The sequence below is a fragment of the Podarcis melisellensis genome (genome assembly GCF_964234715.1).
Source record: "Podarcis melisellensis genome assembly, chromosome: 1".
NCBI classification, from domain to species: Eukaryota; Metazoa; Chordata; class Lepidosauria; order Squamata; family Lacertidae; genus Podarcis; species Podarcis melisellensis.
The window spans coordinates 40,266,625-40,290,595 of NC_138528.1; the positions used below are offsets into that span (position 1 = coordinate 40,266,625).

Genomic DNA, 23,971 nt, shown 5'->3' on the forward strand with positions numbered 1-23,971 from the left:
GGATCAAATCCAGCACTTGATTTTGTACCAGAAACAACTTGGTAACCAGTGAAGTTGGCACAAGATTGGCTTAGTATGATCCAAACTCTTGACCCAAAACAGAATCCTGACGCTCAGTCACATTCTTGGCTACATTTTCCCTGATTCCTTTATCTCAACGTAATTCTTAAGGAAACCCATAAGACTTAATTGTCGGTTTTCTGTTTTCAGTGATTTTCTTTAACTCTGTGTGGCTCCATTTCCAGTTCTCCAAAATGGTTCTCAAAGCAGCAGATATGTATCAATTAATTTATATTTATAGCCTGTCTCGTCCTTAGGTGTGGGGAGGAATGTTTAAATTTATTGAGTTGCTGTCCCAGTCCCTAAGGACCAGTCTGTGCCCAAGTTTTACCATGCTTCTGAATGTGGTACAGAATTTGCTGTGTTGTTCCCAAGCATTCTGTAGGGACAAGTGGCTACGCAGAGAACTTCCTGACAAATAGTTCCTCAGCGGTTCAAGGACTTGGTGTGTGGTAGCCACCAAGATAAGAATGTCTCTGGTGCACTTTAAAAAACCAACAACGCTACCAGCATTGTTTACTTAAAATATTGGACTAGGACTCTGGGGAGGAGATAGTGATTTACAGTCTGAGCTAAATCAGATTTTCTGAAGAGTAATTAGCCTTGATTTGAGGTGAAGTTTCTTCCTAGTAACTATGTGCCTGAGGATGGGACTTGAGGATCCAATCTGGTGCCTGTGTGGAATGCTCATTATTTGCACAAGTACTGAGGATCCAAAATAGAATGATCATGTTCTGCTTACATTTTACCATGTTTCAGGTGAAAACTTTTTCCTGAGCTCAGTGTGTGGCTGCTTCTGGGAAATGGCAGCATAATTAACAAGTACCCATAGTTCCTTCACACAGTCAGTGCCAACAAGAATTGCTGCTGCTTATGCAGAAAGGCAGTAAATAATTTTCACATGCTTAAAACGGGCTGTTAAAACCACCACCCTGCGTTGCCGATAGTCATTATTCCCATCCATTGAAACGCTCATCAATAGGGGAAAGAGCTGCTGATTGTGATACTTTCCTTAAATTAAAGAGAGAGAGACAGAGAAGTGAAGATACTAATCTGGCAAAATGGGAGCGAGCGTGTTGCTTTCATTAATTTCCCTATTACAGTGCTGTTGAGAGATAATTTCAAGGGGGTGGGGGAGACCCTTAATGATGCATGCAGTGCTTCCCGCATTGCTTTCACAATAGGTTTCTCCCTGGAGATGGGGGGGGGGATAGTCTAGAAAGAGGGGGGGGGTGGTTAGCTTGCTGTGGAATTGGGAAGACGGCTCCGTTGGTTCTGGCAGTGAGGGGGTTGACTGACAGTCTGCAGTGCAGTGGAGTTAGCTGGGCTCCCTATATGGCTATGGATTAGCTATATGCTAATACAGATAGGGAAAAGGAGCTGTGCTGAGCCCGGCGAGCTGCTACCAGTGTAGGCAGTCAGAGGCTGAGCCGAGCTGCTTCCTCCAGAGCCATGGCTGAAGGGGGCGAAGGAGGGGAAGATGAAATACAGTTCCTACGAACTGTAAGTATCTGGTGTGTTTTTTCTAGGTCAGGAACCGGGTTCTTTTTCTTTGTCTCCTTGACTGTGCCTGCTTGTATTGCATTACAGAATAACATTTCCCCTCTCTGTCTTTCTCCCTCTTTCCCTCTCTCTGCTTGTGCCTGGTTACCCAGGAACGAATGTTTGGGAGAACGGGAAATAATGCAAGGATACGTACAGGCTGTACCAGACAAGCATTGGACGTTCTCAGTGCCATCTCCCTTTAAATCGGCTTATTAGCCATCTCCGTCCGAGTTTGGTACCGAAAGGGAGTTGTTTGCTCTGGTGATTCCCTGTGTCTGAAGCATCCTTGTTAACTTTGTGATTGGGTTTCTTAATGCTGCATGCCAGATACCTGACCTCTGAAACTTCTCTCTAGGTTACTCCTTAGTGACAATTAAAAGAAGCTTTGCGGGGAATAGAGGATCAAAATCGCAAGCAAAGCCCGATGAGGGGTCTCTGAGACCTCTGCAATCCTTCCTCCCCTTTATAGCAAATATACAGACATGCGGGATGTGCTTGCATGAATGAGTGTGCTTCAGAGGTAAACCTGAAATATTTTTCTGTGCTTCAAACAGAGGTTTAGTTTAAATGGACGTAGCGCTTCCTCTGGCCAGGGGTGTCAACCAGTGAAATAATAACTTGCCCCTCTCATAAATGCTCCATAAAGAGCTTTCACAACATTCTTCCATAAGGTTTCAGGGAGGTGATCTTTTCTGATTTTGAAGTGACTCTGATTCACACATTAACTGGTCTGAGGTGTGGGACATCCTTTCATTGGATAATTCCGTATGTTGATGCAGGTAAGAGTTGCTTGAGGAGCAGCCCTTCAAAATACATTTAGTTCCTGCTGCCCTTTCACTATTTCTCTGCTTCCTTGCAAAAAACTGTGCCAGCAACAGAGTCTCTGCAGTTTCCAGTGCAACTTTTTTTAAAAAGGTGAATTTCCAAAATGGGTAAGCTGGCTATCTGTAATAAGCCCATGCTGTTGCCAGTTGGGCAGGGGTGCAGAGCATGGGGAATACGAGAAAAGGTGTCTTTTGCAGCTCCTGAAAAATGCTAGTTGTGTCAAAGTGTCATTGACACTTCCTTCCTTCTGAAAACCTCATGATGGGAGATGTAATTACAGGGAAGACTAATTTTATTCCGTTAGATCTTCTGCTGCTTATGTTATGGGACAACTGCATATCCACACAATGAAGCCCCTAAATGTATATTTTGAACAATAGATGTTTCCCCCCGCAATAGCATTAGCTTTGCACCTTCCAGGCATGTCTTTGACATGACACCCAAATGGCTGTCTAAGGCACTTTTGCTTCATATCCTCACTGAACAGCAAGGTGAAAAGCTTTCTCCTCTTCCTAGACAAATAAGGTATCTCATCTTTTCCTACATGAGGAGACTTCTGATGAGACTGCAACCTGTGTTCCTTCCTCAGAGGGATAGAAACTCTTTCTATCTTTCACTGAATTTAGTGTTTGACTTAGGATATGGTGTAAACATACAATGATTTTTTTTAAGGAGGCTTCTTGGCATCTCAGAATAGTGCATAGGGTTACTGTTTTTATTTGACGGTACTATTCGCTCCCCACCCCCCGGCGTGCTCATCATAAAGCACAAAATGCAGGTTTCTTCACTTTTCTAGACAACTTCCCATAGAGACAGAGGTATCAGCTACTAAACCTTCCCCTGAATTCTACATTCCCTAGGGAGGAGTGTTATTTATTTCTTGCATACTACTTTGATTGTGGCCATAAATACTAAAGATTAATTACACACTTTGGTACATGAGCAGTATACTAAGGCATGCGTGCAATATGAAAGCACTTTTGCTGCTGAGTTATTGTGTTGTCTGCTAGACTGTACCAACACAAACCCTCGGTCTTAAAACAAATTTATTTGTAGGGAGGATTCCTTGAGCAGTTGTGTGCTTTCAAAAATAGTTTCTCACATGCGGCGTAACCTTAGTTTGGGGCTGGCAGATGTGATCGCATGTATTACAAAGTGACAGAAGGCGGAGTTCAGTGTTCTTATAAAGAGATGGAACTGTAAAAAATAATAAAATTTCCCAGAGTATGCCATTCAGAAAATGTGAAACACTTGCAATTTAGCCCCTTGCTTTTATATGACCAAGTCCATTTTTCAAAGCAAAATCCATGTAAATGAAGTCAAGAAAGAAAATCTGATTCCTTTCCTCCAGCGTTGCACTCCTAAATTTTTGTGAATCATTTTAAAGCATCTGCCTTCTGCCTTAGAAGTGGTTGCATTTTAGTGGCCAGTACAGTGGTACTTAAATTCTCTTTTCCCAAAGCTTCCTAGCTTGCATTAGAATGGTACGTTTTAGAATTCAGGAGGTTTTTTCTTTTTGTAGACACGCAAGTGTCTAGCTAGGACTTGGTTACACTTATTAAGGATTCAGATGTGGTGCTCCCTGGGCTGTTATAGTGCCAACAAAACCTGTTTACACAGGAAAGGAATTGCGGAATATTTGATCCACATAAACTTGCTGATTACCTTGGGCAATTCACTAGCATGGCTTAGTTTATGAAATAAAAATTCCAGGATTCAAGCTGGCCTGGTGGATAGCACTTCTTCTGTCCTAAACTAGCTTAGGATACGTTGCATCATAGTCTGTCTTTCTTTAAAAAATTTTTTTAAAAAGGCTGCAAAAACTAAAAGTACCTGCAGTGCACTATAGATGTTTTAAATTAGAATGAAAGATTGTCACTCAACAGTCACATGAAAGAGTTTAGTTATACCTTAATGGGTCATCTGTGTTACGTGCCTCTGAGTCCGTTTGCTCAAGGACATCAACAGTGCCTTCCTGGATCTGATCAAGATCAATCTATTCCAATGTTACTTGCCAATGTACACTGGATAATCTGCTAGAAATTTGTCACTAGTCTGTCCTGACCACTGTCTGCCTTCTGCACACTTCTACATTATGGCGTTGCAAGAGATTCTGGTACTTACCTTTTGGATTTCATTGACACCCATGTCTGTGTTGCTTGCATGGTCAAGTATGCCGTTCCTTTGCCCTGAAAGTCCGTATCTCTCATCCCAAATATGTGAGCTTCTGAGTATCAAGGCGGTCTCTTAATTTTGAAAGTTTGGGGCTTTGACATTGGAAACTATAACAGCAATAATTTATATAGCACTTCAGAGTGTTCAAAGTGCTTTGTGTCAGTAATACTTACAAGTAACCCTGCAATGTAGGTCAATAATATTATCCTATTGCAGGTGGGGCATTGAGGCTGAGAGGTAACAGCTTCTTAAGGCAACTGAAGGAATTTATGGCAAAGACTAGCTTGAAACTGGTTTGTAGCTGAGTCTTTAAACCGTTACACTGAAGAATTGTGTGTGGTTTGCTTAAAGCTGGTGGCATACAGAAAAAACAAGGACTCAGTCATATGTTACTTCGCCTCTGCAACCCTAGGTTTAACCTAAAATCTGAATCTAGGAGAGTTTATTCTGTTAAGTCTGCAATCTCTTCCTACGCTAAAACTGAGACTAATGCAGACTTTAACAGCAAGCCAGGTTCCCCTCCCAGTTTCTCTCACCTACTGCTTTGCTTAACATCTAGAATGATGAAGGGTTTCCGAAAGCTCAGAAATCTGTTCGCTATTTATGGCATTTTGTTCGGCCTAATTAAACTATTGCCTTACTATGAAGTTTGGATTTTTTTTAAAAGGAACAACATATTTTCTCAAAACAAGTTCTGGAGCTAAGTCCTGTGCACTGATCAGTTATTGTTTACATGCCTCTCTTAGACTTAAAACTTGAATGTATGTTGAAGAATTCTGATTTATTTTAGTGAAATTTACTTCGGTATAAGAGCTATCTCACACTCCCTTGGTTTCAGATGCAACACCCTAAGCACGGTCAGATGCTGCTGACCATGTCTATGCAGGGCTGTATTTGCTAGATTATGGTTAGTATGCTTACAGTTAGGGCGGCAATCAGGTCTCTGTGCTCATTTTGCTTTTGACCACTGCGATTTTAAGGAAACTATTGGGAAATTCCAGAATGTTCATGACCAAATGGCAGAAGCTGCACAAATAAGGTATTGCTTGCTATAGTGCAGGGGCTGGAGAATTATGGGTTGCTTCCAGACTGTTGGGTTTAGGATCGTATATCTGTCAAACTCTTATTGCTTTTGGCCTTTTTAATTTAACACACAGTCTTTTCTGTGCCTCTTCAAAATATGATATAGTTACACGGATCAGAGAGCATGTATGTAGCACAATAAAAACAAAAACAAAGCAATGCGGCACAATTATCTTATAAGAGGATGTGTTCAGGAAACAAAGTCAAAACAAGTGCAGTCAAAATTAATGTGAAATGTGACAAAATAGTATTTCCAATAGGAAATATAGGCTGTATTAATCATGTTAGGTGTGTAATCTTTGGTGCCAAATATATAATCCTTGCAGGGCTATATTGTAACGGAAGGACTTTACATTCTTCACTTTTGCCCAGCGTATGAATTACAGATAGGCTGTAAATACATTTAGCATGGAAGAAAGGTGTATGTGTGTGAGAGGCTGGCATCTCTCCCCACCCCCTGCCGACCTGGTTTCCATGTCTATAACAACAAGCAAAAGTTCAGCAGGCAAAGCTTTTTCCAGCATGCAGATGCACTGCTTTGAAAAACATCGCCTGCTAATTTTCTGTTCATTATGTTGCTGTTAAACATATGGGTCTTGCACAGGAAAGAAGGAGGGACATGGTCCAGAGAAATAAGAGCATGTGGCAATAATAATAATAATAATAATAATAATAATAATAATAATAATAATAATAATTTATTATTTATACCCCGCCCATCTGGCTGAGTTTCCCCAGCCACTCTGGGTGGCTCCCAATCAGTGTTAAAAACAGTACAGCATTACATATTAAAAACTTCCCTGAACAGGGCTGCCTTAAGATGTCTTCTGAATGTCAGGTAATTCTTTATCTCTTTGACATCTGATGGGAGGGCGTTCCACAGGGCGGGCGCCACTACCGAGAAGGCCCTCTGTCTGGTTCCCTGTAGCCTCACTTCTCGCAATGAGGGAACCGCCAGAAGGCCCTCGGCGCTGGATCTCAGTGTCCGGGCTGAACGATGGGGGTGGAGACGCTCCTTCAGGTATACAGGACCGAGGCCGTTTAGGGCTTTAAAGGTCAGCACCAACACTTTGAATCGTGCTCGGAAACGTACTGGGAGCTAGTGCAGATCTCTCAGAACTGGTGTTATGTGGTCCCGGCGGCCACTCCCAGTCACCAGTCTAGCTGCCGCATTCTGGATTAATTGCAGTTTCCGGGTCACCTTCAAAGGTAGCCCCACGTAGAGCGCGTTGCAGTAGTCCAAGCGTGAGATAACTAGAGCATACACCACTCTGGCGAGACAGTCCGCGGGGAGGTAGGGTCTCAGCCTACGTACCAGATGGAGCTGGTAAACAGCTGCCCTGGACACAGATTTGACCTGTGCCTCCATGGACAGCTGTGAGTCCAAAATGACTCCCAGGCTGCGCACCTGGTCCTTCAGGGGCACAGTTACCCCATTCAGGACCAGGGAATCCTCCACACCTGCCCGCCTCCTGTCCCCCAAAAACAGTACTTCTGTCTTGTCAGGATTCAACCTCAATCTGTTAGCCGCCATCCAACCTCCAACCGCCTCCAGGCACTCACACAGGACCTTCACCGCCTTCACTGGTTCTGATTTAAAGGAGAGGTAGAGCTGGGTGTCATCTGCATACTGATGAACACCCAGTCCAAACCCCCTGATGATCTCTCCCAGCGGCTTCATATAGATATTAAAAAGCATGGGGGAGAGGACAGAACCCTGAGGCACCCCACAAGTGAGAGCCCAGGGGTCTGAACACTCACCCCCCACCACCACTTTCTGGACACGGCCCAGGAGGAAGGAGCGGAACCACTGTATGACAGTGCCCCCAGCTCCCAGCCCCTCTAGCCGTCCAGAAGGATGTTATGGTCGATGGTGTCAAAGGCCGCTGAGAGATCCAGCAGAACTAGGAAACAGCTCTCACCTTTGTCCCTAGCCCGCCGGAGATCATCAACCAGCGCGACCAAGGCAGATTTCAGTCCCATGGTGAGGCATGTGTAAATAGTGACTAGAACTGGGTGAAATTCTGTTGTTTTCGAGTTACAACAACTGAGGATAACGTGATGGGAAGCATGTTTAAGATAAATGTTTGGCAATCCTGTAGAATTGCTACAGTAAGGCAATGAACTGTGATGGAATCTGGTTTGAACGTAGTGAAAACTTGAAGCCCAATTTCCCATATTTAGAGACGGTACATCGCTAATTTCATTGGGCATGAAGCAGAGAGGATAGATATTGTCAATTTTGTCCTACTTATTATCTTCCCAGGGGCATCTCATTGGCCATGGTTGGAGAAAGATTTCACTTTTGAAATCCCAATAAACATTTTAGGAAACTTACCATTTGGTGGTGTGAATTGTGACTGCTGCAGTCTGAAAGGTTTGCATGAGCAGAAAAATATACAGCAAGTGATTATGGAATTATGACCCTTCTTCCTGCAAAGAGAGATGGCATGTTCAGCCCTCCCTTATACCAGTGGTTCACATTGTTCTTGGCTTTCCCAGATGTGTTGCAATCATCATTTGTACAGATAGAACTTCATCAGTTTAAATAGAGAGGATAAACCTACCAGGATGAGGGTGGAAGGCTGGGGAAAGTAGAGCTACAAATCAAGGAAGCATCTGAAAAGCCTTGCCCTTTACAGAGGCAGTAGTTCAGCAAAGAAAAAGAATACACACAGAAACGCAGCAGCAAGGAAACAGACCTACACAGGGTGGCATAGGGATTCCCAAAGCAGCCCTTCTGTTAACACATGCAAACGACAGGAAAGTGGGGGTCAGCAAAAAAAAGTCCCCATACCTATAATGCTTATATTTTATAAATAAGCCCAAACCCCCAAATAGTAGCAACAGGGTAGTGGGAGGTAAAGAGCAATTCTGCTGCATCTTCATTAGTTTTGAAGGTGAGAAGTTTGCAGGCTCTTCCCCTCGTTTTATATCTTGTCGCTCAGTTAGGAAGGGTAGTTCCAGCTCAGGGTAGTAGGAAACCCAATAGCGTCAATTGTCAGCACCCAGGAGGCAAATTGTGGCTTCCATTGAGGGTAATGACACATTTCACTTTTGCACTGTAGACCACCTTAGCAACCCCCTCCTTTGAAACAAGATTTAGGACAGACACACCCAGAAAATTTATAGCCTACTACTCTGGAAGGCAGTCTTTTGTAGGGAGATGGGTGCTGCATAGGTTTCTGGAACTAGCACAATGAAGAGGGAATTCTATATGTACTTCAGAGGTATTCTACAAGTACTTATTTCTGTAAAGAGCAACACAACCAAACTTGGGTGGGAAATATCAGTATTTAGGAAAATGCTATGGTTTCTTCTTTCAATTTTCGTGAGTTCAAGGGTAGGGAAATATGGGGAGCACAGGATTTGCAAAGGCTGTTGGGCTGGTTCTGGCACAACCAGAACACACTTAACCTCCCCAGAGCTCGTGCATTCCCCCTCCTCTGATGGAGCCATAAGGAGGAGATTGGAAGTTTTAGCTTCTGTTTCTTTGTTAACTGCAGGTTGCCACACCTGAACTGGGGCTAAACGCGGTTAATCTTAACTATGGTAAGTGGAGACAAGGCAACTTCGCACCATGGCTTGCTTGTTTTTACTTACCATAAAGGTAAAGTAAAGGGATCCCTGATCATTAGGTCCGGTCGTGGCCGAATCTGGGGTTGCGGCGCTCATCTTGCTTTATTGGCTGAGGGAACCGGCGTACATTTGGCCAGCATGACTAAGCTGCTTCTGGCGAACCAGAGCAGCGCATGGAAACGGCGTTTACCTTCCTGCTGGAGTGGTACCTATTTATCTACTTGCACTTTGATGTGCTTTCAAACTGCTAGGTTGGCAGGAGCAGGGACTGAGCAATGGGAGCTCACTCCGTCGCGGGGATTCAAACCAACGACCTTCTGATCGGCAAGTCCTAGTCTCTGTGGTTTACCCCACAGCGCCACCATAGTTAAGGCTAATTGCAGTTTAGAGTTCAGATGGCATATTAAACTGAAATCAACCTAAAACAGAAGTGGATGCTCCCAATCTTCTCTTTGTAGCTATGCCAGGGGAGGAGGGGAGTGCACAAGTCCAAGGCTGGGCTTGTTCTCATTATACTAAACCATAGTGTTATCACCATATCCAAAGGCAGCCACTGCATTACAGCAAGAGCAAAGAGCAAGCAGTCAACCAGAAACTATACCTTAGCTCCAAAATAAGGAACTTTCTGGCTACAGTGTCAGTCACACCTGACCTCAGACACTAGCAGACATGCCAGGACTGTCTCGGCTTCTGTCTTGCATCCCTCATTAGCCCTGGGAGATATGGACTTGCATAGAATGTATGCCTATGCTGTTTGTCAGTTAATGTCTGTAAACAATGTAATCTACTGAGTATCATCTCAGAAAGATCTGTTGTGTAGCAACCAGCATACTGATTGTGTCTGGCTTTGCAGTACCATGTTATCTAGCTTCTGCAATTTTCCGTTTCTAAGATCTGTGACTTAGATTCTCTTGAGAAATTGGGCAATGTTGAATGTGCACAGTAATGTGCTGATAGTCAGTGAGAGATCATGCTATAACCTTGATGTTCCGAAAACCATGGGTGGTTGTCAGCTAGTGTTTCACATTGCTAAGTATCCTTTCACATGCTTACTCCCTTCCTAAATTTTATCGGTGTTTCCAACTGTCTCATCACAGCCAAACTTCTTTGAAAAGATTGGAGAAAAGCTGTTATTGTGTAGCCCAAGCTTTTTATCCTGTGCTCTTACGTCTAGAAGTGAATTTATATCAAGGACATTCAAATGCCACCTTGCAGATACGGATCAGTTGGCTGGGCTCATATATTTTTGTAGCAAAGGAACAGATCCACCATTCTGTTGTTAGAAGGTAGGATACCTTGTGCCATCTTTTACTAATAGTCTTTCTGCATCGTCACATTATTTACTGCACTAATTACACATGTTCCAAGGATGAAGAGTTTGGATTCCTATGAAGGTTTGTGCTTCTGGTTTTGGCTTCTATGTGAAGTCAGTATCCATTATCCGTAAACCAGTAAATACTCTCATTGCTCACTGAATCATCATTTTCTGAGGTCACATCCACACCATATATTTAAAGCACTCTTATGCCACTTTAATAGTCATGGCTTCCCCCCAAAGAATCCTGGGAATTGTAGTTTGTTAACGGTGTTGAGAGTAGTCAGGAAGACCCCCCCTCAGAGCTACAGTTCCCAGATTTCTTTGCAGGATGAAGTAACTTGCAGGCTAGTTAAATGCTTCTGCAGCAATTTAGGCACTGAAACTATCCTAGGTACTGAAAGTCAGACCTGCATTAGTTTCCTTATGAAAAACAAGTCTCTCATGAATTTGAATAAAAACGTAATTTCTTAAAGTTGAGCTTCAGAATAATGTTCAATTGTTTTTGTTTTAGGGGAAATGTTCAATGATTCCTAGCAATTTCTGTCATTCACTAGAGAGAAATGTTTTGAGAAAACATTTCATCATAAATTGTTCTTAATAGAGGTGTTATCAGCCTTTGGTTATGAATTCAGAGAGGTTTGTGTTAACTGTTGCTATGTTGCTATGAAATCATTTTGCTGATTTTTTTTTTGTTCAAATCATATTTTACAAAAATAGCCCGTGGCATTTCATTTCACAACAGTAGCCCAGTTAAATATAATTGACTTGTGAATCATGCTGTGTGAAAAGCAAAGTTGTCTCCAAATGGCCCTTTGGAAAACTTTACAAAATCACTAGCCTTAAAATAGAAATAGTTTTATAAATGTATAAATAGTAAATAGGTTTATAATTCTATAAAATCATGCTAATGATGGCTTTATTTAAATTTTCTTACAAATTTGACACTTCAGAATTCCAGCATTGGCACTGAGACTTTCAGACAATGTTTGGTTGGTAGCAGATTGTAAATAATGTTGGTTTTAACTGGATATTGTATTCAGGAATAGTTCCAGATAGCAGTAAATAGATAATAAAAGGCAATGCAAATACTGTTTGACTGGAATACAGAGTATCATGCCTCGAGCGGCGATATAAAAGAGGCCTGTGGCCAAATAACTTCAACCCCGCAAGAAGTGAGCAATCTTTGTTAAATTCATTGCCTGTAGAGCTTTAGTCTGTGTAGTGGAATGTATACAAAAACATGAAGACAATTAGTAAATTGTATATGTTCTACACATCTCATTAATGTCAATTTCTTCCACTAAGGAACAGACTTTTAAAGCCATCTGATAAGCTTCAGTATCTGTTTCCATAGATGCAAACAAATATTCTTAGCCAGGTGCAAAGGAGGAAGTTGTCCTTTACTAAGTCGGATCATTGTTCCATCTAGCTCTATTGTCTGCATTGATTGATAGAGGCTCTCCTGGGTTTTAGGGAGCAGACTGTCCCAGCTCCACCTGGTGAACCTGGGTCCTTTCTCATGCAAAACTTGTACTGAACTACTCGTTGACAGTTATATAGCACAAGTAATGTCAAAGGAGGACACAGGTGGCGCTGTGGGTTAAAGCCTCAGCGCCTAGGACTTGCCGATCGAAAGGTCGGCGGTTCGAATCCCTGTGGCGGGGTGCGCTCCCGCTGCTCGGTCCCAGCGCCTGCCAACCTAGCAGTTCGAAAGCACCTCCGGGTGCAAGTAGATAAATAGGGACCGCTTACCAGCGGGAAGGTAAACGGCGTTTCCGTGTGCAGCTCTGGCTCGCCAGAGCAGCGATGTCACACTGGCCATGTGACCCGGAAGTGTCTCCGGACAGCGCTGGCCCCTGGCCTCTTAAGTGAGATGGGCGCACAACCCCAGAGTCTGTCAAGACTGGCCCGTACGGGCAGGGGTACCTTTACCTTTACCTTTTAATGTCAAAGGTCTGTATCACCAAATATATTATCTATAGTAATACAGAATATAGTTTTGGCTCAGTAAGCTGAGTGCTAAGAATGATACTCCACCGTACCTCTATGGCTGGATTCATGCATACACTCAACAGTATGGTGGCAACTCGCCAAAAGTCTTTTGGCTTTCTCCAGAGCTACTCACTGCTCTTGGTGTCCCCTTTTTGGTGGTTTGTGAGCACATAGTTAAAATGGTTGGAACCTTGCTATGAGCTGCTTCCGTTGCTACAAGGAGAAGTTTCTTAATTGCTGTATTCTACAACCATTGTGCTGTGAAATATGTGTGTGATTCAGATCTAATATTCAAATCCAGTGTGTTATTATGAATTGGGTATTTCTGTTGCTGGGATAGTGACTGCATGATCCCTCACCATGTTTTCCACACAACTCCTATTTGAAACATGTTAGGCTTACTGTGATTTATATCTTTGTTTCAATGCCTCTTCATCAGTAATGTTTGGATATTAGTGTAAATATCCCCATTAGTACTGCAGTATTCATGCATTGCAGAAGGTTGGACCAGATGACCCTCTGTGATTCAATGATTCTGGTACCTCCAGCACCTAAAGTTCTACATCAGTAGTAGCTGAGAATTCTGGCCCAGGGTGGTGCTTAAGATACTTCTTTATAATGACAGAGAAATATCTGCTGGTCTGTTGGCATATTCCTAGATGATAATTTTGGAATGTTTCTCCTAGATGAATGTTACCGTTATGGGGGATTTTGGGGGTGACTGCAAACAAGGGGTGGAATTTATCATTGCACTATTACAGATGTTCCATTTGTGCAAACATTTCAGCTTGCCAGACAGAATGACTCCCCTCTGCTTATGCTGTGTGCTGTTCTGGGGGTTCTCCTGAACCCCACCCTTCAAATCATGTGAGGGGAAGCCCTGTGCCATAGACTGGCTGAATGCAGAGGAATGGTGGGAGACACCAACTGGAGAACCCCCAGGGGAAGAGGGCTCAGAGCCAGGGGATTGGTGTTGGGATGATGATGAGTGGTCAGAGGGAGAGGAGGGAGCAGACGGGGAGGGGGAGGAGTCAGAAGCTGAAGAGGCAACAGTCATTAAAGTCTCATTCCACATTTTACCATAGAGTTCACTGCAGTGCTAAGATCTTCTTTCTGTTGTGCTTGGTTTAGGAGAGTGCTCTGACAATTCTTCCTTCCTTAAAACTCACTGTCCCTCTGTCTTATATGTGATGTTGGTTGTGTAACTTTTACAACTTGTGAGAGCGTAATATATAAAAGTCTACAAAGAGAGAGAGGCTGTTATTCAGAAGAAATGCCACCTGCAGTATAGTGCTCACTCATGTATTAATGTTGACAATCATTGATAAACGCTGTGAATGTTCAAATGTAGAGAGATGTTGATAGTCACTGTTGATGTTTGAAAATGGCCTAGAAGTGTGTGAATGGAGTATGAGTTTACAAAACTCATCTGTGCATGACGTATGGCCAAATTTGGAACATTCACAGTACCTTACACACTTAAAGCTTCTTAGTCATAATACTTTTATATTGCCTGTTACCCTTCTATTATATATTTCTTCACACAAGTGGTAAAGAAGAAGATTTGTCACCAATGCAGCTAGGAACATGCTAACAGGGAAAGCAATCAATCAATCAATCAATCAATCAATGTTTATTACTGCAAACAGCCAGCATAGGAGGGAAAGCTTTCCATCAGAGGAACTTTGAGGAGGAAGATGAGGATGAGCAGGTCACCAAGGAGGTCTGGCAAAAATTACAAGAGGCCCAATGGAGTGAGTTCTACCGCTTGGCTTGTGGGGGAAGAAGCTACAAGAAGAAATGACCCTGGCAGATGCCCTTTTAAGATAAAGACTGGTGCAATGGTGGACATGAAGAAATTGAAAGAATTGCAAGATCAGTGAAGAGGAGGACTGTAACTTTGTAAGTCCTTTTTCTGCAGAGACCAACATGAGATGTGAATACAATGATACCTCTGGTTATGTACTTAATTCGTTCCGGAGGTCTGTTCTTAACCTGAAACTGTTCTTAACCTGAACAGTTCACTTTAGCTAATGGGGCCTCCCGCTGCTGCCGCGCCACCGCCGCACGATTTCTGTTCTCATCCTGAAGCAAAGTTCTTAACCCGAGGTACGATTTCTGGATTAGCAGAGTCTGTAACCTGAAGCATATGTAACCTGAAGCGTATGTAACCCGAGGTACCACTGTATGCTGATATGATGAACTCCATTGAAATAAAGCTGAAAAAAGGAAGGGGATTGTGGAAAATGAGGAACAGGAAGTAAACCAGAAGAATGCAGAGCACAGTCTGTACAAGCTACCTGAGAGCATCCGGGTTTCTTTGGCCAAGAAGACAGAAGAGATGCTGTCCAATTAGATGCTGAGCGGCATATCATAGGTGGACCTCAGAATTGATGCCAAGATCAGAAACATCATCTTCACTGAGAAGGCCAAAGTGAGGTTGCTGGCTAAGCAGCAGAACAAGGAGAAAAATAGGAAAACTTCCTATGTCCCAATGAACATGCCTGTCAACTATGTCCAGCACAACAGATTTTATCTTGAAGAGTGGAATTCACTGGTATGGAGAAACAAAGAGAAACCCAAAGCCAGTCAGTTGATGGTGGGAGATACTGAGAAACCAGAAGTTGTGAGATCCTCACCTAACTGCAAACACCCCCAAATGCGAAAGCAACTGATGACTATGTCACGGCTAAAATGGCCGCTGTTTCTTTAATGTGAATAAAGCTGGGTCAGCATGACTCAGCGGTCTGCACCAAGTTGTATATATAAGTGAAAAATGTTAGTTTGTGCTGAGGCTGGTGTTGGTTGGTTGGTTAGTGCTGGTGTGTATAGTTATTCAGTCGTGTTTTGCACAAAGACTTTTAAGAATAAAACTCTGCAAGGATATTCTCGTGGACTCTTTTTGTGCCGACAAGGGTCCGAGGACCAGGCTGAGGAGACAAAGGGAGGTCAGAACCTTTTCCTCCTTTTTTTGCTTTTTACAAACACTGACAGACTATCTCTATGAGGCGTTCAAGACGATAAACTGGCAGTACTGAAGCTGGATTCCTGATCACAAAAAATCATCTTCAGGTGTTCAGAGCAAATGCACAGGGAAATTTGAGAAGGGGAAGTTTCACTTAGAATTGTCCTTGTGACCAGGAACTCTTTTTGTAAACCACTCAGAGGGGATTAAAAAATAAAATCAAGCTGTGTATAATTTTTATTAAATATTTCACAGCATTCACAGAGCAACTATGATACAGATAAAAAGCTTAAGTCAAAGTACAGAGTATGGGAAACACACAAGATGAATTTGACCTAATAGGCATTACTGAAACCTGGTGGGATGAGACTTATGACTGGAATATAGAAATAGAGGGGTGCAACTTATTCCAAAGGAGTAGAACGAACAGGAAGGGAGCAGCATTATATGTAAATAATATGTACATTTGTGAAGGGATTCATGACCTGGAACATGGAAGGCAGATTGAGAGTATATGGGTAAAAATGAATGGGGAGGAAAACAACAATGACTTTACTGCTATAGACCTCCAGGCCAGACTGAAGACTTGGAAGATGCTTTCCTTGAGCAGAATACCAAACACTCAAAAATGGTCATAATAGTCACATGAGACTTCAGTTATCCCCGATATCTGTTGGAAATCAAGCTCTGCCAAGAATGTAAGGTCCAACAAGTTCCTCAATTGCCTCACTGACAATTTCATTTCCTAGAAGGTGGAAAAAGCAACAAGGAGATTATCTGTATTGGATCTGGTTCTCACCAACAGGAACAAACTGATTGACATAGTGGAAGTACTTGGAATGTGGGAGGAAGTGATCATGTCCCCTGGATTTCATGATACAGAGACAAAGGAAAGCTGAGTGTAGGTGGACATGCATTCTGTACTTTAAGAAGGCTGATTTCAAAAAGCTTGAGGAACTACTGGGCATGGAAGAAAAGGGAAATCACAAAGGAAGAGTAGCCAACAGTTGCAGATCAGACAGATCAAAGCTCAGAATGAACTCAGGCTTACACAAGCCAACTTTAAACCATTGTTTATGATGTTTTAGGTTTAGATGAACCAATAAACCACACTTAGTTAAAAACTGAACTGTCAAAGATGCTGATCTCCTCACATCTGGGCCACAGGGGTAGAGGGCAGAGGCCAGGGCTCATGAATATAAAACTTAGCGTTTTCTCTCTTTATTCTGCTAGTAGAGTATTTGGCCATCACTTTGGAAGTTTTGCTTCTAGTTAATTGGAAACAAATAGCCACAATGTTAATATTTAGATAAATGTGTTAATTTATAAATAAGACAAGCTGATGCCTTTATAATTGATTATCTTAAAGAAAGCAGATATCAAAGCCCACTCCTTTTAAACCAACCATTTCCCAAAACAATTTTCATTTTTTAGTCAGTATATGACAGCAAGTTCAATAATGTATTCCCTCAGTGAAGAGCAGCTTTCTCTCAGGCTGTCAGGGGGGAAATGTCAGTGTCCTGAAAAGCTATAGCTAAGTACACGAGACAGAAAACTTTAATGTAGGCAAAAACAGAAACTTCAAAGTAGGCTTAAACTGGTTTACATGCAAGTTAAATCATTCTCTTCTGCAGGTAGTCCAGGAATACTGCAGAAAGCGTGTTCTCACTAGCAGAGAGCACGTGTTGCGGTTGGGAGTACAGGCCACCGTCGCATGACTAGGCAAATTTGGTGGAACCCAAAATCTTAAGGGTTAATTGGGTTGCTGGGGATTTTTGAGTGTTGCCAATTCGGAGGAGGGGTCAGAGGATATAAATATAGGAGCTGGACGATGGGACGTCCTCTTGGCCGTTTTTGACCGGATCAAGGAGCAGCTGCGCTTGAGACGGTTGTATCGTGTGCTATCGCCCCCCCCATTCTCTGTTTCCTTTTCTCAATTTCTATATTTCTCTCTTGCCTGATTCTCCTTGGTTCCTTTCTTTATATTCCCGCCTGATTTTCACTTTCCCTCCCTAGTTAATACCCTCCGGAGGGGAGACTGGGCTGTGGGTGGTGACCCCCCCCTACACCGGGGGGAGGCTTCGCCTTCCCCGCTTTCAAGGCAGCGGCCTCCGCGGCTGAGGGGATTCGGCTGGTCTCCTCACCGCTTTTGTGTCGGCCTTCCCCCCCCTTTGCATTAAAGCCGTGCCGCGGCTGCGGTGCGCGGCCGGGGATTGTCCCCTCCGGTCCCTCCCCCACCCCCTTGCCTTTAAGTCCGCGGCCTCCGTAGCTCCATATCCCTCCCGCCTCCACCCCCACCTCCTTGGTCCGCCGCGGCTTCAGCAGAGGCTGCGGCCTCCGCGGCGGCGGAGCGCAGCCAGACTCCGTTCCCCCTCCCGTCTCCCTTCTCCCCCCCCCCCGCGGCCTAGAGCTTCGGCCTCCGCAGCAGCGGAGCGCGGTTGGGCCCTCTCCCGCCTCCCCCCTCCCTTCGAACACCGCAACCGGCATACCTGATTCCCGGTTCGCGGAGCTCCGTCAGCGGGGCGCGTTCCTTTGGGCTTCGGCCTTAGCGCGCTTGCCGCGGCGCGCCCTGACGCGGTACATCTGGGGGGGCGACGAGGGTTTTCTCCAGCTGCCGGTAGCGCGCTTGTCCCCTGCTCGGCCCTGCAGAGTGCCCCTTGACTAAGGAGGCGCCGCTTTTACAGCGGTGGTGTGCTGAAGGCCTGTTCAGGCCTGCTAGGCCTCGGCGCGACCTGTAGCAGGAAGTCTAGCTGCTCGTAGGGTGTCTGTATTGCTAAGTGACCAGCCGGCCCTCTAGTGGCTTTTGAGAGCAATTGCAGCCGATCGGCTCACGAGCTCCCCCAGTGGCCCAGCCGGTATTGCAGCTCCCAATTTGAGTGGTTAGGCCTACTAGCGCCACCTGCTGCTTGACCTGGGCAGTGCATCCTATCTTATTGCTGCTAGGGACAATTTAATTATACGGCTGTGCTTTTACTGATTTTATTCCTGCGTGGCCTTGGGCTCGGTGATTGTTTAGGTACTTCTGTGTGGTTAGGTGTTTGGCCGGCCTGTTGTCAATTCTATTCCACAGGTTATAGTATTTCACCAGCTTCATTTGTTTCTAAGGAATTTATTTGGTCTTTAACTTGTCTCCATTCTAGCAGGTATGGCTCCAAAGAAGGACTCAGCCCGCCCTGGCACGTCTTCTACTGTAAAACGGCCTATTAGAGGCCCATCTCAGGCGCTTCGCTCACCTGCTTCGAGTCAGCCAGTGGGTAGGGTGCAGTCCCTGGTGGCTAGCATGGCCGGCGATCCTGCAGCCTTGTCGCGCTTTGCGGCTCAAATGGACGATTTTCTGCAACAATGTTCCAGTCAGCCTTCCACGTCTGCAGGGCCGCCTCGCCCAGTGGGGGCGGAGTCACCAAGTGTGTCATCTTCTAGTGAGGATGGGAGAGAAGAATTATCGGTTGGAGGGGGAGTTAACGATCCCCAGTTAACCCAGCCCCATTACTTACCTGCTGATCATGGGCGGGGGAAGAGGTCGCGCTTTTCCTCCCGGAGAGCTTCTGGAGGAACTGCCCCTTCGCGGCCTCCCTCCCGCCGGGGGAGGAACGTGAGGCCTTCGGTGGAGGCCCCGTCTGCCTCGGGCCACCCACCTGTTGTTTCTTCCTCGCCAGCCCCAGGTCCTTCTCGGCCGAATGGTGATTCTGAGTCTTCCGCTGAGGACAGCTTACCAGTTCCGGCCAGAAAATCGTCGAGCGAAAAGCGTCACCGTAGGAGGTCTTCCCGGAGGCGTGCAAAACGTAGGAAGGATGACTCTTCTACTTCTAATACCGGTACGTCATCTTCTAGTTCCGATGATGAGGCCGGTAAGTCCCTGGAACTGTATTGGGGTTTCGGAGAGATGGATTCTGGGCTTCCTAGGTGGGCTTGGGAGCGTAGGTCCAATTCGCATCGGGCCAGATATGGTGCCGTGCAAGAGTGTAGGGATGGTGTTTTGATACCTGATGTTAAGGTTTCCACCAATTCTGCTAGGGATGTCATTCCCGGTTCGCATTTGCCATCAAAGTTAAGGTCTAGAATACTGAATGGCCGTTTCGTGGATATGTTTAAGTTGGCTCCTCCCTCAGAGGATCAGGAGAAGGGTAGCTCCGTCAAAAAACGCCATGGTGCTTCCATTGCGGACAGAAGCTTCGAGCTGTGGCTTGATTGTTTCCAGGTTTTTGCTGGAGTGGTTGTGGCAGCTTACCCCCGGAGATCTCTCCATTTATTGGTTTATCAGTCTATTGTTCGCGCTGCATTCAACAGCGCTGGAGAGAAAGCTGCGATAAAATACGATGTGAATTTTAGGCGCCGTGCGGCCAGGATCCCATCCGCCCGATGGGATCGCAAAGACCTTGATGTGTGGACCACCTACGTGGCTCCATTCATTGAGAAAAAGTTGCCAGAGCCACAGAAGGCTAGGTTGGGGGCCCCGAGAACTGGGCGTCGCTTATACTGTTGGGACTTCAACAAGGGCTCCTGTCAGCGTCCGGGGTGCAAATTTGCACACATATGCGAGAGGTGCAATGGATTACATCCCGCTTCCTCTTGTTTTGCTGGTCGGCGGCCCTTTCGTGGGGGAAAAGGGGGTTCTCAACAGGCCCCCAAGCCCACAACTCCCTCTGCAGCCTCAGGGGCGGGAAAATAACACGTCGCTCTCTTTAGCCTATACTCCTGTCCGCCTGCAGACCTTGCAGTTCTGGTTGCAGTCTTATCCCAATAGGGACGCTGCATGTTATTTGTATGACGGTTTTTCCCTTGGTTTTCGGATTCCAGTGGCGGTGACTCCCGTAGCACGGAATCCTGCTAATCAAAAATCAGTTCGTGAGCTACCTCAGGTGGCTCGTAAGAAGATATCAAAAGAAGTGGCCATGCAACGTATGGCTGGCCCTTTTGACACCCCCCCTTTTCATCATTTGCATGTATCCCCTTTGGGTATCGTGCCAAAGAAGGCGCCAGGTGAATTTCGTTTAATTCATAATTTATCACATCCAGTGGGCTCGTCGGTTAATGATGCGATCCCTCCGGAGCTCTGCTCCGTGAAATACGCATCTCTTGATCAAGCGATCAAGATGATTCGGAAATTTGGTCACGCTGCCTTATTGGCAAAATGCGACATCGAGTCGGCATTTCGCCTGTTGCCAATTCACCCGGAAGATTTTTGGTTGTTAGGTTTTCAGTTTGAGGGCAAGTATTATTTCGACAAAGCTATGCCTATGGGCTGTTCGATTGCTTGTGCCGCCTTCGAATCTTTTAGTACTTTTTTGGAGTGGGCACTCAAAGAAAAAACTGGTCTGGGCGGAGTCACTCATTATTTGGACGATTTTTTATTGGCCTCGGCGTGTGATACGGGGGAGTGCTCGATACTCCTCCAAGCTTTTGCCGACCTCACCCAAGAGTTGGGGGTTCCTTTGGCCGCCGACAAGACAGAGGGTCCTTCGACTCGTCTTACTTACCTGGGTATCCTTTTGGATACTGTCTCTCAAACTTCCAGCTTGCCAAAAGATAAGCTGGTAGCTTTGAAGAAGGTGATAGAGGAATTACTCCCATTGAAAAAGGTGTCTCTTAGGCAGCTACAATCGCTTTTGGGACACTTGAATTTCGCCTGTAGAGTGGTGGCGCCGGGGCGCCCCTTCTGTTCGCGTTTGGCCAGGCTCACAGCAGGGTTGAAAGCCCCGCATCATCGGGTGCGCCTTACTAAGGAGGTAAAAATTGACCTGTCCATTTGGTTGGAATTCCTAGCAGACTTCAATGGGGTGTCGTTATGGCAGGATACTTTGAATCTGCATAACGACTTCCAGGTGCAGTCGGACGCTGCTGGGTCGCTAGGCTTTGGGTTGTATTGGAAGGGTCGTTGGTGTGCGAAACGTTGGCCAGCGGAATGGATGGGAGGAGAGATTACGCGGGACCTAACTTTTCTCGAGTTCTTTCCCATTGCAGTGGCAGTGCATTTGTGGGTCGAAGAATTCAGGGACCGCCGTGTCTGCTTCTGGACTGATAACCAGGCAGTGGTGTCAGTGCTGGCCAAGCTGTCGTCACGTTCCCCCAGGGTGTCGGCCCTCTTGCGAGTTTTTGTCTTACATTGTTTACGTTATAATATAGTCTTTTCAGCTCGTTTTATTCCGGGGCTGTCTAACGAAATTGCTGATGCTCTGTCCCGTTTTCAGATGGAGCGGTTCAGACTCCTGGTTCCAGAAGCTCGGATACGTCCGGAATATTTCCCGGATCATCTTTGGAACCTTGGCAGCAATTAGTTTTACAGGGAGTAGCGGCATCGGTCTCTCCTTCTACCTTAAGATCATACACAAAAGTTTGGGAGGATTTTGTAGCATTTTGGCGGCAGTCTGCCGGCGATGTAAGGGGGCTCCTGCCCACATCGTCGCAGGTGCTACAATATTTAGCACATTTATTTCAATTGGGCAGGGCAGCTAGGACAATTAGGGTGCAAGCTGCCGCTATAGCATTTTTCTGTAAGGTATTCTTTGATAGGGACCCGTGTTCGAAGTTCATCGTACGCAAGACTTTAGAAGGATGGAGCAGACTCTGTCCTTCCCGGCCAGCAAATAGGCAACCCATAACATTTGACATGCTGTGCAAAATGCGCAAAAAGCTGCAGGTGGTGTGCTGGTCTGGGTACGAGGCTCGCATGTTCGCAGCTGCATTCTCGATCGCCTTTTTTGGTGCCTTAAGAGTGGGTGAAATAGTGGTAGAAAATCGTAAGAATGAATGTCCCCGGGGCCTTTTGATGCGAGACGTACAGTTGTCTCCCGTTGAACTTCGTATCACGATTAGAAGTTCTAAGACCGATCAGAGGGGCAAGGGTGCCCTCATTCGTCTCCCGGCCACGGGTGAAACGGGCCCTTGCCCTGTAAAAGACGTCAGGAGGTACCTTGCTTTGCGCACCCATGGTGATGGGCCTTTGCTCAGGCATGAGGATGGGTTGCCCCTTTCTAGACAACAATTTGCAAAGGTGATGCGTAAGGCTATCTTGGCGAGTGGCGGCGTAGCGACTGACTTTGCTCCCCATTCGTTTAGAATTGGGGCTGCCACGACTGCAGCACACTGGGGGTTGTCAGCAGCCAGAATAAAGGATTTGGGTCGTTGGAAATCGGATGTGTTCAAGGGTTATGTTCGTTAGCATGGTTGTTTATATTGTCTTGTCTATTTATCTCAGGTTCTGCGGCTGTCCGCATATGGATGGTGGGACACAGCATCATCCATTGGGCTTGTGTGGCAGCACGGCAGTCGGGATTGGGTCCAGGTCTCGGCCTCCCTCGGCATGTTCAACTATCCTGGCTGTCCAGAAGGGGAATGCGATGGTCGGAGCTGCTGCCTATGATTCGGAGGCAGTTGCAGTTGGAAGGACCCCCATCGGCCATTGTGGTGCAGTTGGGTGAGAACGACCTGGTTTGTTCGGACTGTTTTTCCCTGCGTGCTGCAATTTTGGCGGACTTGGAAGAGCTGTGGGCATTAGTGCCGACAGCTAAAATATTTTGGTCGAGGTGGCTGCAACGGTGTGCTTGGAGGGGCAGTCGTTGCCCAGCCGCCACTGAGAGAGTCAGAAGACGTACTAACTCCGCAGTGTCGCTGAGGATCCTGGAGATGGGCGGAGATGTGATCTTTCATCCTGAGATTTCCTCTCAGAAGCCATCCTTTTTTCGAGTTGATGGTGTGCACCTTTCTGCTTCGGGTAATGAGGCATGGATAGGTGCGGTGGTGTCCAAGCTGAGGTCTTGGCTGGGTCTGTGAGTGGTTTGGCGGTGAGCTGAGGGCTCTATGGCGGTTAGGCATTGGTTAATTGGTTCTTGGAGGGGTAAGTGCCTATCCCTCCAAATGATGCGGAAAGGGAATTCCGTTAAAGGAATCCAGGGGCTTGCCATTCTTTCGTCCTGTCCGTGGAGCCGGGCTTGGGCCGTGCAAGCCCCACCGGAACATGAGGGTGAGAAGTGTTGGATTGATTCCCAGCCTCATTTCTCACCCAATACTTGTTTCCCACGCTGGCTTATGGTGGTGTCCGGAAGTGCCAGCTCTGTCCTTTGGGGGCAAGGACAGATAGTCGAACCAATGCCTAAGCAACCACTCACAATTTTGTATTTGAATAAAGTTGTGGCCAAAATTATGCCAAAAACCTTAAACAAAAAATTGAAGTGTGAAGTGTGAATTTTTTGGGGTGGCTGTGGGACTCAACACGCAAAGCGTGTTCTCACTAGCAGAGAGCACGTGTTGCGGTTGGGAGTACAGGCCACCGTCGCATGACTAGGCAAATTTGGTGGAACCCAAAATCTTAAGGGTTAATTGGGTTGCTGGGGATTTTTGAGTGTTGCCAATTCGGAGGAGGGGTCAGAGGATATAAATATAGGAGCTGGACGATGGGACGTCCTCTTGGCCGTTTTTGACCGGATCACCCG

The 23,971-nt window shown here is 45.7% G+C and overlaps 2 protein-coding genes and 1 pseudogene across 4 annotated transcripts in view; all 3 read left to right on the forward strand.

Moving 5' to 3' along the window:
- Positions 1–1,338: 1,338 nt before the first annotated feature.
- RYR3 (ryanodine receptor 3) overlaps positions 1,339–23,971 on the forward strand; it is a 282,690-nt gene continuing 260,057 nt past the window's right edge. The window contains exon 1 of the mRNA XM_081886370.1: positions 1,339–1,563. Within this exon, the coding sequence (XP_081742496.1) occupies positions 1,513–1,563 (51 nt within the window). The 5' untranslated portion in view covers positions 1,339–1,512. The remainder of the gene's footprint in view (positions 1,564–23,971) is intronic.
- LOC309377913 (splicing factor C9orf78 pseudogene) lies at positions 14,275–15,295 on the forward strand (annotated as a pseudogene). Its single transcript has 2 exons — positions 14,275–14,534; positions 14,797–15,295. The product of its transcript is annotated as a splicing factor C9orf78 pseudogene (transcript).
- On the forward strand, positions 17,250–23,963 carry LOC309375517 (uncharacterized protein). Of its 2 annotated transcripts, none has more exons than XM_081921301.1 (2): positions 17,250–17,430; positions 18,686–23,963. In XM_081921301.1, the coding sequence occupies exon 2, from the start codon at positions 18,688–18,690 to the stop codon at positions 20,209–20,211; it is 1,524 nt and encodes a 507-aa protein (XP_081777427.1). In that variant the 5' UTR covers positions 17,250–17,430; positions 18,686–18,687; the 3' UTR covers positions 20,212–23,963. The 2 variants fall into 2 exon arrangements, with proteins under 2 accessions (XP_081777427.1, XP_081777428.1); XM_081921302.1 differs by lacking the exon at positions 17,250–17,430 and having other exon boundaries at positions 18,652–19,357; positions 22,738–23,963.

Excerpts from the sequence above, each read along its gene's own strand:
- LOC309375517 (XM_081921301.1), top strand. The coding sequence starts at position 18,688 with ATGGCTCCAAAGAAGGACTCAGCCCGCCCTGGCACGTCTTCTACTGTA.